At 41.9% G+C, this 14,254-nt stretch overlaps 1 protein-coding gene across 1 annotated transcript in view; it reads right to left on the bottom strand.

The window, feature by feature from the left end:
- LOC142557499 (proton myo-inositol cotransporter-like) overlaps window positions 1-14,254 on the bottom strand; it is a 28,229-nt gene that overhangs the window by 9,206 nt on the left and 4,769 nt on the right. The window contains exons 2-7 of the mRNA XM_075669395.1: window positions 13,451-13,610; window positions 9,822-10,033; window positions 7,058-7,166; window positions 6,029-6,192; window positions 2,669-2,780; window positions 268-503 (exon numbers count right to left, since the gene is read on the bottom strand). Coding sequence (XP_075525510.1) covers window positions 268-503; window positions 2,669-2,780; window positions 6,029-6,192; window positions 7,058-7,166; window positions 9,822-10,033; window positions 13,451-13,610 — 993 coding nt within the window. The remainder of the gene's footprint in view (window positions 1-267; window positions 504-2,668; window positions 2,781-6,028; window positions 6,193-7,057; window positions 7,167-9,821; window positions 10,034-13,450; window positions 13,611-14,254) is intronic.

Below are 14,254 nucleotides of genomic sequence, written 5' to 3' on the forward strand. Positions count from 1 at the left end.
AGATTCAGCCCACTTCCTAGCTTATAACAGTTGATCACACTACAAGGCAAGCTTAGTATGGTTGTCAGAGCACTCGGTTTGAAGACACACAAGCAGTGGTTCATTTCCCCACACCACTGCAATATTTTTTATGTTGTACAAGAAACATTCTGACACTCATGTGAACAGACAGGTTCAGCCTATTCCCTAGCTGGTAACTGCTGTTTGCAGTGAAAGGCTGATAAAGCTGGCCCCACAACATCAACGGTTGAATTCGTGGGTGATTACCCGGAGCGAAGAAGAACAAGTAGAGAAGTAATCCCATGATGGTCATCCAGGCGTAACGGCTTGGGCACCAGTTGTAGGCCCAAATGAAGGGGGTCCCCGTCGCCTGTTGACAGCTGCCGACCAGCGAGACATCCAAGTTGTTGGCGTTCACCGGCAGGCAGGTGGAGTTGCTTGTCGGAGCACCGGGTATGTAGCAGTAGCCGCAGTCCGAGGACCCCGTGCATGATGAGCAGGTGCTGAGCACAAATTTAACGGTAAAGCGGTGTCAGCCAACAATAATGCACTTTCTGGCGCGCTATAGCTTGCCACTGCATACTGCAGGGATGGAAGCGGCCAAGGATGTATTGGAGCAGCTTTGGGAGCAGCAGATATGACACTTTGGAGCGGGTTTGGAGCATCAATTGTACATTTTGGAGCAGTAAGTATGCGTTTTGGAGCAGCTTGGTGGACGTCAGGATGAGAGAAATGCAGGCACATGAACAAAACATGTTCCTTATTTGACTTTGCAGAATACTATTAGGTTACTGCAGATCAGTTCTGCGTGCCTGCAGGGCGAGCAAAGTTTATGACAGGGAAAAAATGTCATCCCCCCAACAGTAGCATGAAGCTACAAAGGAAGCCCATACTGGTTTCTCGGAAGGGAACATTAAATTATGTACCGGAGGTGCCAACTAACTGTGGCCAAGAAAAAATAACCAAGGGCTTTTTGTGAATAGTGGCCACTCTATGCAGACAGGCTTGTTTTAATGCTAGTCAAGCTTTTTTTTTTTTCATTGTGAACAAGCAACTAATATTTAATTTTACTGAGCTAACATTTATTACCTTACTTAATCAATAAGGTGCCAATGCAAAGGTTGTAGAATACACCGAGAAATGAATGATAACAGTGCACATAGCAACCCAAGTCTTGTGTAGTCCTTTCTTCAAAAAGAGAGAGAGAGAGGGGGGGGGCTGCAATTTTTTCTTTTTCTTTTGAAGTTCATGTGACAACATGCCTCCGCACTAGTAAAGTAAGTAATTCAGATGTAAACACCGTAATCAGTACAATGCGTGTATTACGAATGAGCAAATCTGGGCCACGGTCTAATAACGGTGCGCTTTCTAAACTGTTACATGATCTCGCTACTTCACGTTATAATATGGGGTTCTATGTGCCAGAACTACAATTTTGATTACGAGGCATGCCGTAGAGGTGGCTCCGGAATAATTTGGACCACCTGGGGTTCTTTGACGTGCACTTAAATCTAAGTACACGGGTATTTTCCCATTTTGCCCCCATCGAAATGCGGCTGCCGTGGCCAGGATTCAAACCCACGACCTCGTGCTTAGCAGCCCAACACCATTTGACGGGAAACTAAGATGCGCACCAAAAACTGCTGAGGTGGCGAGAAAGAAAAAAAATCGCGGCCACCCTTTTCTAGTGCACCTATTTGACGAGGTTTAAATAAAGATTGATGCAATCATTGGGGTGCAGAAGCGTTGTAATGGGCACAGCATTCTTTATTACTATTATTATTATTATTATTATTATTATTATTATTATTTATTTATTTACTTATTTATTTATTTATTTTATGGGCTTTCTTTCTAGTCAAAGAAGTCTTCACAAATCCAACGTTGTTATAAATGCTACTATCGGTTATTTGTAAAAGTCATCCACAATGTTTTCACTGACATCTCATCGATTAGGTAAACTTTTAAATATAGCTATTAAACGTATTCGTACAAAATGAAGGAGAAATATTCACAGTGGCCACCACGAATAACACCCATCAAGGTACAGTGAATGCCGTTCGCATAGTGCCCTCAGGTAATATTTAATTCTTGGAGAGCTTCAGTCAAGATAGCAGAATACCACACAATAAATGTAAAGTGACGTACCGGTCATTGCACGTTTGCCAATATTTCACATCGCTTGCTGAGAAAAAGCTCAAGGATATTTTTGAAAACAGTAAATGGATAAATATCTCCACCTGCTTTCCAGTCTGTGTCGTTGACCAATATTTTTAATAAGCTCAATTATTCGGGCATGGGAACTAGTCACTCGAGTTTCAGTACCAAAATATAGTGCCATGACTCCGTTAAAGGAACAAAGAAATTAAAATTAATTCCAATAACCAAGGTCTGCATTCTCAGTTCACCTGTTTACTCTGACATTTCGGGATGTGTTTGCATTTGCAAACATACCTCAGAAAGTGATATTCTAGTATGACCCCTCACTGAAGTGATGGGTATTCTCTCAATTACTTTTAGCCACTCTTCCCCCAACGTGCGCTGAAAGTGGTAACGATGAAAGTAATCCAAGAGATAATGCGGCCCCTGTTCAAGATAAATAATTGCCAACAAATTACCGCAACTGTCAGCAAAGGACGCTATATGGCTGAATGACAATGCTGGTTACCTGAAATTGCCACAAATCCCGGATGATGGGACTAGGCTGGGTCCCACGGAAGGTGACTCCATGTCAGCGAGCTGAAAGCCTGCTGCAAGCACTGAAAGGCTCACAATCACGCCTGCGAAATGAAACAAGGAAAAAAAAGTGGAAGTTACCTAACCTGAAACGTGACTACATGTGTAGGAAAATGTGTTTATCAAGCTCACAACATCCACTCACTCACTCACTCACTCACTCACTCACTCAATCAATCAATCAATCAATCAATCAATCAATCAATCAATCAATCAATCAATCAATCAATCAATCAAATTTTGCTCTGTTCACAGAAACATTACGCTGAGCAGTAATGGAAACATTTAAATCAAAGTGTGTAGCTCAATCAAAGCGCGAAGCTTCCAAAGCAGCGCTTCACGAATAAAAGAAAGCATGTGGCAATGATAAGTTTATCTATAACATTGTTATTGAGATTATTCTAGTTATAACTGATCAGGCTTAGCATCCAATCCACAACTGGTTTACAACACAATCTGGCATCCTCCTATTTCAAACGTCCTCGATTCAACTTCTAATCGCTGACAGCGTCTGCAAGGTTGCAGTAAATGTTTTCTTTGCTGAATCTTTCTAAATTTCTTTTTTGTACTTACGAAACCGTAAAGACTTGTTGATGGCTTTCCCAGTACAGTACTCAACATTTCAATAGTTCATCTTCTAAACAGCCACTGCGTCGCCATCAATCCCAGGCGACGTTCCGTGTTATAACTTGGAAATGCACCAAAGCACTAACATATGAATTTTAGCATAGCAACACGAAGTCTTCAATCATGCGTCCCCTAAACAGTCATTTCCTTGCCATAAATTGCAAACATTGACCCAGTGAAGTTCGCGTTCAAGCTTGTAGCAAACATCAATCATTCATGTTTTTTAAATTCTGAATTATTTTTTTGTGTTACGATGTGGACACACACCAACACAGTGACGCTTGTTTTGTCATACAGGGTTACTGCAGTCTGTGCCAGCAGAGTTTCACCTGCCCTTGTTACGCTAGAAGTGCTTTCATTCAAAGGGACGCCACATTATATTTATGTAAAAAAAAAAGGAATTGACTTTTTATGCACCGGCATTATACTCCCGTTACATACTTAGCAGCCAACACTGTGGAGGCTAAAGAGATTTCTTGCAGTGGCTTCGTTCACACTTGGATATAGTTTGATGTTCTTGACTGCAATTGTGTGCAACTGTTGTTTATATAAGCTCAGTATTGAAGGAAACAAGTTTTAATCCTTATAAACAAACACACTGTGGTACACGGCTGCTAATGCGTTGTTTTAGATCCATTATCATTTTTGTTGTTCTTTTCAGGTTTTTTTATTTGCAGCCCGTCGTGAGGAGCCTTACATGCATGCTCGAGCAAACGCTGTTGGCGCGCAGCGAAGCATGGACGAAAAGCACGAAGTGATAACTTTTCTTGACTGAACTTCCTGCGCAGCTTCCACAGCACTTACTGCTATGTGTGCAATGGAGTATAGGAGTGTCAAACCGGGAAAAAGTCTGTACGTGTGTGTGTGTGCGCGCTCCTCGAAGACGCAGGACATGTGTCGTGTGAGCTCCTGAATGACACTTTGGAATGTGGCGAACACATTTTAAATCATGCATCCGAGAACTCAAATAGGTGCGGCGTAATGCTCTAATGCATCTCTCTTACATTTGCTGCTATATTGCCACTGAGTTTTTCTTTTTTATATATAAATACTGCCTTCTTTATGTCAAGACATAGCAGGGGTAGTCACAGAAAACGCAACGTCATGTGCATAACATAAGCCAACTGTTGTCATCCACCTCTAATACACTCTAAGAAAATCTTGCAACCCTTGGGGCTTATCCCTTTTCCAAACAATAATCGTCGTCTATCTTGTGTGCATTTTCTTTCTTTAATGCAGTGCACCCGATACCTTAGGTCACAAATAACATGCACTTATCCGCGTGACACAGAGTACTTGACAGTAAGGATGCCAGTGCAGCATTTAAAGGAAGAAAATGCAAGTAAACTGAATAACTTGTCTGTTTTCTCTTAGTGGAAAAAAAGCAATTCCTATCGAAGTAACATATTATGAGGCCTTAAATTCAAATGCTGTTTGTTACTGACACCATTCTGAGCATTAAACAATTCTTCAAATTTGAAGATATGTACAAGAAGTACGAATTATGCTAAAGAATAATTTCAAACAATTAGTGTTCTCAGGCAACATGGCCTCTTCATCGTTGTCACTGTTTCTTGAAGACACCTCATAATCAACATCAAAGTACTTTGCATCAGAGTCCACAAGAAAGGCTTAAATTTCTGCATTATTAAAAAAAATGCACAGGCTTTTTGTGCCAGTACGCGATGCAAGAAAAATAGAGATGCGAGCAACACTGATACTCTGTAAGCTTTGTTGAGCCACCTTCACAAAAACAAAGCCCACCATAAAATTTTAGTTTAACCAACTGCTGAATAGATGGCAGAATCAGTGTGTGACTGTTTCACATCTATGAATTGCCTTGGGCAGGGCCAGGGGTGTGCAGCGGGGGCCCAACAGGTATACCGGGGCACGGAACTTAAAGGTTTAAGAAAAAGTATGAATTATAAAGTGGCAACCACGTGCACGTGACATTCAAGCGACAGCGACAAGCGACGTGATAGCCATGTGTTGTTGCGTCACAGTGTGGAAGAACCACGTGGACAAGACATCACGGAAAACAGCAGTGACAAATTTACATTGTTGTCTAAATAAATGCTATCATGCACTCATCAAGAAATTTCAACTGTACCACGAGGTCAATGCTTTAACCCTCGTGTATTAGATCTAGTTTTAAGAAGCTGCCATTGCCAGTGGAAATCCGTTCCAAGCCACCAAAGTGAAATGCCATGGCACCATCCAGTGAGCAGAACTTAAAACACTTTTGCAGCTCTCTGTGGCATCTGAGGCAGAACAGTGTCCAAACAAACCGATCTCAATAATAATGACAAGACATCGCCAATACATTGTCCTCAGTGTAAAATGAGACGATGTCTGATGTCGCCTTTTTTTTTCTGTCATGGAAGAGAGTATGTTGCAAGAGCAAATTCAGATCGAAGCAGGCGGACTGGTTGCTTCCATGTTGTTGCACAATCATACTGTCCCCAGAAGTCACCACGTGGACTTCCGAGTGGCAAGCGAAATTTTCTGGCTGGCCAAGAACTGGCAACGTAACAAGGGACAGCAACAGATCACCGTCCACAACTGCAAAACCTGTCACTTGTCACCATTGCTTGTCACCATCACTCGAAATGCCATCCAAGAAAGGTATAAGTCACCTGGACAGAAAGCCCACGAGGACTCTCACCTGCAAGGCTGAGAAGGGTGAGGAGCCGACGGCCAATCCTCTCGACCAGGGCCATGCCAATGAAGGAGCAGGCAAAGTTGACAAAGGACGCTGCCGCAGCCAGCCAGATCGCCTTGGACGCGTCGTGCACTCCTGACATTTGTATGATTGTAGCGCCATAATACCTGCAGGCCAAGAGAAGGCTTAATGCACTCCTACACTAGCTGCTCCTGTGGCCTTCGGCTGGTAACTAGGCAACATCATTTATTTTTCTATTTACGTAAACTGTTTACACAATCACTGTTTAGTAATTTCACTCTGCAATTAATTAACAGTTTGTATTAAAAACATAAAAAACAAAACAAAGTCGAACAGATACAACAGGGGCTTCTGAATACATACAGAAAGCAAACCTAATGACATCACAAAGAAACACTACGTTAGATAAGTGAGTACCAAATACTAATTAAATATATATTAATTAGCATTTCAAACATAAGACTAACATAGGAAATATGGGAGAATATAGGACATGAACTTCAGAAAAAGAATGCACATGTTGACTAGCAGGTGACTTATCATGACAAAAATCAGTATGAAGACCGGAAAACGACTTAAGTACACAGGACACAGCAATAACATCTTAAGAACACATCCAAAAAAAGCAAGGAAATGCCTTTGTCTATCAGTTCGATCAAAGAGAGAGAGAAATTTATTTACAGAAAGGCAGAGAGGTCGGCCTGAGCTATAACTTGCTCTGGCCTGCTACTCTACACTGGGGAGAAGGTACAGGGAGGGAAAGGGCTGATGAATGATGATGATGGTATAAAGAAGAGATGCGTATATACAAATTCAAGACCTTCCACAAATGGCAGTGGTACCAAAATGCTTGCAACTTTATATGCAGAAGCTCATCATCAAGGTGAATAAATATACATCCTGAAACTGCCAGAGAAAAAACAAAGTGCGAAGCAATTTCAAAGCTGCACAGTGCACTATCAAGCATTAGGCAAGCAGCACTGCAGGCGTAGGGAAAACGATGCCACTTACATGACAGTATTAATGCCTGCAATCTGCTGAAACATCATCAGAGCACATCCCACGATTAGCGCCAGGCGCAGCGGGCCATTGCGCAACACCTGAATCAGCACGGGCCCGGCTGCACAACAGAACAAGGCACGGCAACGTCACTCCCAGCAAAGCACAGCAATTTATTGATCGATTGATCATAAGTTACACAGTTCAAAATGAAACACACACATGCTAGCAGAGAACTGTAAAAAAAAAAAAAAACTTTCTTTGTAGAGTACCAATATGAAATCTACTTGAAGATTTTACCCGCTCACCTAACAAGACCATGCTTAACCCTTTATTGACGAGTGTTGCCTACAGGCAGTACACCAGAAAAAAAAATTTTTTCTTGCCGAGTCTGGTATTGAGCACAAGCTTTCTGGCTTAATAGACAGATTTAGAATAGGGGCCCCAAACATTTTGGGGCCCCAAAGAAATAGCGTCGAAGCCACTGCATGTGCGCAAGGCGCAAACTGCGTTTGGGTCTTGTGTTGGGGCTGCTATTTCACTGATTTAGTGGGAGCCCCAAAAGTTGCCCCAAAAGATTTGCGTAAACAAACATGGCGGCACCCATAGAAGTGACGGCTCTAATCTAGAACCAAACTAGGTTCGATTCGTGGTAACGCGTGAAGTTTGCAAGCTAGGAGAAGTGACTGTGGTTATCGCTTTCTTTCAACTAGCGTGTGTTATGAAGATTGATTCATTAGACGCCACTGATTCCAAATTCTATTGTGGATTTTATGGCTCCTAGGCCTAACGCGACTTAGCTTAGCTGGTGAAGGCACGTAAAGTTGGTTACTCAAAACTAAGAGCAACTAATTGTTCACTGCTTACAGAATAACCTCTAGATAATTGTATTTAAATTTGAATACACAAAGGTCAAAATTACTATTCTTATCATAAAATGGTATATTTTATTTATTATTTCTAATAGCTTTTCTTTGATGTCGTAGCGGTGCTGTGAGCGCAAAACGTTATTCGCAAATGCAAAGCCCTATTCTAAAGCTCTTCACTCCTGCGTGCCCCAACGCTAATACCCACAAAGCTCTTTGGGGCCCCAAACTATTGGGGCCCCTATTCTAAAACTCTCTAATGTCTTCAGCCAACACCGAATGACGGGCAGCAAGCATCATTTGCTGATTTAGAGCAGGAACACAGGACAAGGAAGAAAGTTTGGCAGACAACTTGCTTTGTTTTGAAAGCACGGTCAGAGGAGACAGACTGATGCAAGATCTCCAGCTGCAGTAGTATCCCGTACATCATATAAAGCAAATGAAATGTACACCTATGGTTCATGTACGACGAGCTGCTGCCTGTACAAATTCCAAATGACACCACAGGGAGCTTGGGAAGAAGCTTAATTCAAGTTTTCTGCCTGGTGTGTTGCCCTTATCACTGAAGAAGTTACAACATGTTTCCTTTTTGTTGATTATGCTTATTTCCTGTGTTTTATACATTTAGACAGAAAATTTAGATAGAAAATTTGCATTTTTTCCTGATGTTTATATGTGTCGTCAATAAAAGGTTAACACTTTCAGTGCTACTGACGTACTAGTATGTTTCCGTGTTTCCATCCCACTGAGTTTTTTTTTTTTTTGACATTCCTTTCATGAGATAGGAGTGTGAAGACCACACCAAGAGAACATTTGCCATCATCTGTGTCAATTTCCAATTTCTGCAAAACGAACAATAAACCGCTGTGTTCATTTATAATATCAGAGAAAAAAGAAACAGCACAGGGAGTGCGTCACATACGAAAAAACGCGACACTGAAAGGGTTAAAGAAGCCATCAGAAAAGCTACACAATGTTTCTGCCCTCATCAAGATAAAGAAAGCAGACCGTTGTTCTCATCCAGAATCAAGCAATACTATGACAGTTTTGTGGAGAAATAGAACAAAATTACATTACTGACAATTAAGCATCATTTCTTCCTCTCTCTTTTTCAGATGCCATAATACACAATTAAATCACTTCCCTGTCAACATCAAAACTAAGGTGGTGCTAAACTGTGTCAACATGATGTGCCAAAGAGAGCATGCCATCTAACTTCCTGCAACATGGAGGATACGATTTTCCAAATATTTTGGCCTTAGGGAACCCCATCATCATTCAGAATGTGCCAAGGAAAGCTGATGCTCCTGCCACAAGAAATGTGGACATTTGAAGGACACATTCGCAGTTTTGCAATCAATCAACAGCTATACAATGAATGAATGAATGAATGAGGTACCAGTTGACCCATACCCGTCTCTCAACCTATCACTCAATCAATCAAGTTACGCAATTCAAAATTTCAACACCACAAATGCTACTGCACACAAGATATGCAAAATTCTGCAAGTGTGCTTCCCTGCACATCTAGTTTGATGTACACAAGATTGCAGACGTCACCCTAAAAGTGCAAATAAAGCAGCAGTGCATGCGTCGGTGAGTGCGGCTATCCTTGCCATCACCTCTTCCTAGCTACATCCCTGCTGTTTGCAAGCCTACCCTAGACTCAATGGTGCCATGCTTGAGCAGTGTCGGCCATCTTGTATTGGGCAATTGAATAGCGTGGAAAGCTTACTACCAGTATTTCATCTAAATCCTATAGGCAAGATGGCTGGCTGATTATTAGCATTAAACTGGTCAGAAAAAATAAATAGGCACAGCAGCAGTGCATGTTTTACGGACATGAACTCACAGACTACTGTGCAGGAACCTTTGACACAGAAGACAACAGAGTTCTGACGAAAACTCACAGTGTTCATCATCGTGATCGGCGTCAATGCAGTTGGCCTTGAGGGCATCGAACTCAGGCTCGATGTTGACGGTGGGGCCGCGGAAGCGTCGCAGCACCTCGATAGCTTCCTGGTAAGCACCCTTACTAGCAAGCCACCGGGGCGACTCAGGCATGCTGAGGAAGCCGACAAACTGGATCAGCGAAGGCACGCCTGCCAGGGCCAGCATGTAACTGCAAGCAGTGCAGAAAAGGAAGGTGGCACGGTATCGTCAATGTGGCTGATAAAAGAAACTCTCTCTTTCTTCCTTACCATAAATTAGAAGCATGCATAATAACATTGCAAAGGGCACTGAGGGCCCACTTCACTTCAAGTTCCCTTCAATGTTTCGGCTGCTACGCATTTCATTAAGTGCTTGTCCTCTTCCATTTACCATGTACCAACCTGACGAGGTCCCGTCATGCTCTCTATTTATTCCATCAGCATGGCTTTTCAGGTGTCCCTTTCACAACAAGATGAGAGGGCCATCAGTACCCTGCATAGACTTTATGTTATGATTGATTGACTGATTGATGGGGCTTAGTAAATCCCATGACGACATTGGGCTTATGAGAGAGACAATGTAGGGAAGGGCTTCAGGTTAATTCTGACCACCCGAGGTTCTTTAATGTGCACCTAAATCTAAGTATACGAGCATATTTTTATATTGTCCCGTACAAATGTGACCACCACAGCTGGGAATCAAACACGTGACCTCAGATGACACACAGGTAGTCTTATATTGTTCCTTCGTCCCCTCCTCTCCTTTTCTCTCTCTCTCTCTCTCTCTCTTTAAGTGTGTGTTTTCTGACCTGCTTTGCTGTTGTGTATTGTCATGAGTTTTGAGAGTTCCTCAAGCTGCCTCTTTGCAGCTTTTTTCTCACTCTCCTCCATTCTTAAATATGAAAGAAAGATTGAGTGATTGATTCATTCATTAACTGATAGATATTTCACACCCCCTTTACACTTCCCCAGTACAGGGGAGCCAACTGGAGACGTCCTCCGGTCAACCTCGCTGTTTTCATTTTATCTTAAGCCCTCGTTGTAGTGCACGTTTCCAGTTTCCAATAAGCAAAAAAGAGAATGGGCTGCTTGCACAGTAAGTGGGATCAGGTCAATACAAAAAATCAATACAAAAACAGCACTCTCCTAAGCCTTTTGAGAAGATAATGTGCCATCAGCAGAAATTAAAACAGTGCACATATGGAAAAAAGTATCGGGAAATGTCTTACGCATGAATTCTTTACATGCTTATGTCCCAAGAGCACATGACAGAGCCTAATAGAACCCAAAGTTGGCAAATCGGGCAAGTTGGAACTTATCCACAGTAGCAGCATGCGGCAAAACAAGGACACAGTAAAGATATAAAGAAATAAACAGGGCAGCGCTTGTCCCGTTTATTTCTTTTCTGTGTCCTCGTTTCGCTATGCACTGCTACTAAGGGCCTAATAGTGCTAGTATTATAAATACAGGTGAATAATGCGAATGCACATTCTATTTAATTGTGACTTGTTCCTGGTAGTTAAATCTGGTAGTTACGTTCATGTTCCCGGTAGTTACGTATAGCCAATGCAGTCTGGCTTCCAAAGAAAAAATAAGGAGGAGATTTCTTGCCTGAAATCTCCAAGCTGAGGTTTAAAATTCCAATTTTAGTCGACATCAAATCTAACTGCATGGAAAAGAGGGCCAATGTGGGCCCAAAACTGGGCCACATTGGACACTGTAGCCACAACATTGGCCTGGCCTTACTTGGGTTAAGTACAGAAATGCAATCGTTACAGGAGGAGAAGACGTAAAAAAAAAAATACAAGTACTCTGTAGAATTGTCTTGCCCTCTCATACTGTCAAGAAATAGTTACGCCGCACTGCTTAATGTCAACACAAATTAATTCTAGCTAACCCCAGCACAAGCCTTAATAAATTAGGTTGTAATTGGTTTCAATTCCAGATTTGATGGCGACGACTTTTTCATGCTCAAGCAGGTTAAAAAGAAAAAAAAATACACTTCTGGCATGATACTGTTACGTTGCAGAAGTTACATATAAATATGTACGTATTTACAATATTTATATGAGAGATGATGCATAAACAAGATGGCTGTCAAGAGCGATTCCGGTCTTCATGTCAAATCGTTTTCTTCTAACTATGCCACTCCCGATGCGGCGTAACTATATCAAAGAGGTTAAAAAGAAAAAAGACACTTCTGGCATGGTAGCCCCCCCAACTTCTCACCAACAGTGCAAAGCCAGCTGAAAAAGAGCTGCACCACCTGGAGCCTGCTCACAATTCAAGTGCACAGAATTGTGAGCAGGATAGCTCTAAACTGAAATAAAATCTGCCTGCTTCTTGCTCAAGTATCATCTTTGGTTGAGCATTGATATCATGATCTGCCATAAAATTTGCCAGGACATTCAAGTCTCAACCTGCAGTAGTTTGGGATCCCTTTCAGAAAAACCTAATTCACTCTTTAGAAATGGTACAAAATAACTCTGCTCGTTTCGTTTTTTCTAATTATAACCGAACTGCCAGCACTTCTGTAATGAAATTAAACCTTGATTTGCCATCTTTAGCCTCTCGCCGTAAAGGCCTTAGACTTTCACTTTTTCATAAGATATTTCATCATCCTTCACTTCGCGACGAACTTATCTCCCCTCCTCAATACATTTCATCAAGGTTAGATCACAATAACAAAGTTGGAATTTCATTATGCCAAACCAATGTCATGTCTCATTCATTCCTCCCGCGTACATCTGCCGAGTGGAATCTCCTACCAGCCTCAACCGCTACTATTGTTGACCATCAGCACTTCACGGCAGTATTAGATAACATTGTATAACTGGAGAATTTCATTCGTGTTTTTGTACTACCAATTGTATAACTGTTTTTGTATTACCGGAACACTGTATTACTGCACTGCATGCACCGTATTTAATTTTATTGACCAGCACTCCAGGAACACTCAGATAACATTGTATAACCGAGAACCATCTATTTCTGTACTATTAACTATTTTGCTGCACTGTACTTTTTTTTTCTTTTTTTTTTTATTTGATGTAACCACTCCCCTCTTTAATGCCTCTGGCCCTGAGGGTACACGAAATAAATAAATAAATAAATAAAACCAGCGACCACAAAGGTGCACATTGAGCAGGATCCATGAGGCAAAATTAGCAATCTTAAACCTGCATGCAGCGAGAAAAGAGCACTTCCTATGTTATACACATCACACTTACATTTTCTCATGTCTATGGTAAGACGGCAGCCATCCGGCCCACCCTTTGGGACGTAACCCCCACTCCTGAAATTTCATTTTGGAACCTTCTTGATCATACACATGCATTCCATGCAATCTGCTATGTGATGCCAGCGATGACCTCTCCTTGACTTCCACTAGATAATGCCTCACTTCACCAGCACACAGTCATAACAATGCCTAACAACAAGATGCAGTTTCTGCATTGGTATCTGCGATAAGAATGATTCTGTAAGGCCTTCCACTTCTCTGGTTGTATGTAATTATGCGCTATGTTGCAATTAGGAATTGTTGAAGAATGGTGTAGCGTGCAGGATGTGATGCCTCATGTGACAAAGAACAAAGAAATGTGTCTCACCGCCAGCCATTTTCAGTGTCACTGCTGAACAGGCCGTCAGCCACGCTGGCTATAAACTGTCCCCCGGTGATAAAAACCTGGTTGATCGTGACCAGCAATCCTCGAAGTTCGGCTGGGGCCACCTCAGCTATGTAGACTGGCACAGTCATGGATGCCAGGCCTGTAGGATAACCACGCACGCTGGTTAACAGCAGTACATAACCAACTGCCAGGTACACATATTCATTTAAACCAGACAAAATTAATAAAATCATACATAACCCATGCGCTGTTCAAATTGTTAAAATGAAACTTTCTTGAGTGTTACACGAGGAATGCTGTTCTTGTTTAGCAACCATCTGCATTGCAATGTTTTGGTACTTGCTACAGCTTGCTAAATTTTTCAGTAAGCTGCTACACGTTGCAAGGCCTAATGTAGCAGCATAGCAAATGACCTAAGCGGGCCAGAACGGGTGCCAGAACGTCAAAATGGCCTGCTCCCACTTGACCACATTTCGAGTCACGATGTACGACATACGCACCTTCACTGAAACGAAACAAAGACTAGTTGAAGGAAAGTTGCTATAGTATATTAGTCAAGGTGTTCTGACTATTTCCATTATTTCTTTTTCTTCCATTTTGTAGTTTTTCCTTGATCCTTGCAAGTATAGTTGACTGGCACTACTGTATCCTTATGGTGAGATGCACTTCAGAAGCTTTGGAAGTATGTATGAGTTGTGGACACAGTTACTGATCCAGTAAATAATCGATTTGCTTGGTCAGTCATTCCAGCAAACTTGTGACAATTTAAATCAGAGCCTGTGA

This window comes from Dermacentor variabilis, chromosome 9, assembly GCF_050947875.1.
Source record: "Dermacentor variabilis isolate Ectoservices chromosome 9, ASM5094787v1, whole genome shotgun sequence".
Lineage (NCBI taxonomy): Eukaryota > Metazoa > Arthropoda > Arachnida > Ixodida > Ixodidae > Dermacentor > Dermacentor variabilis.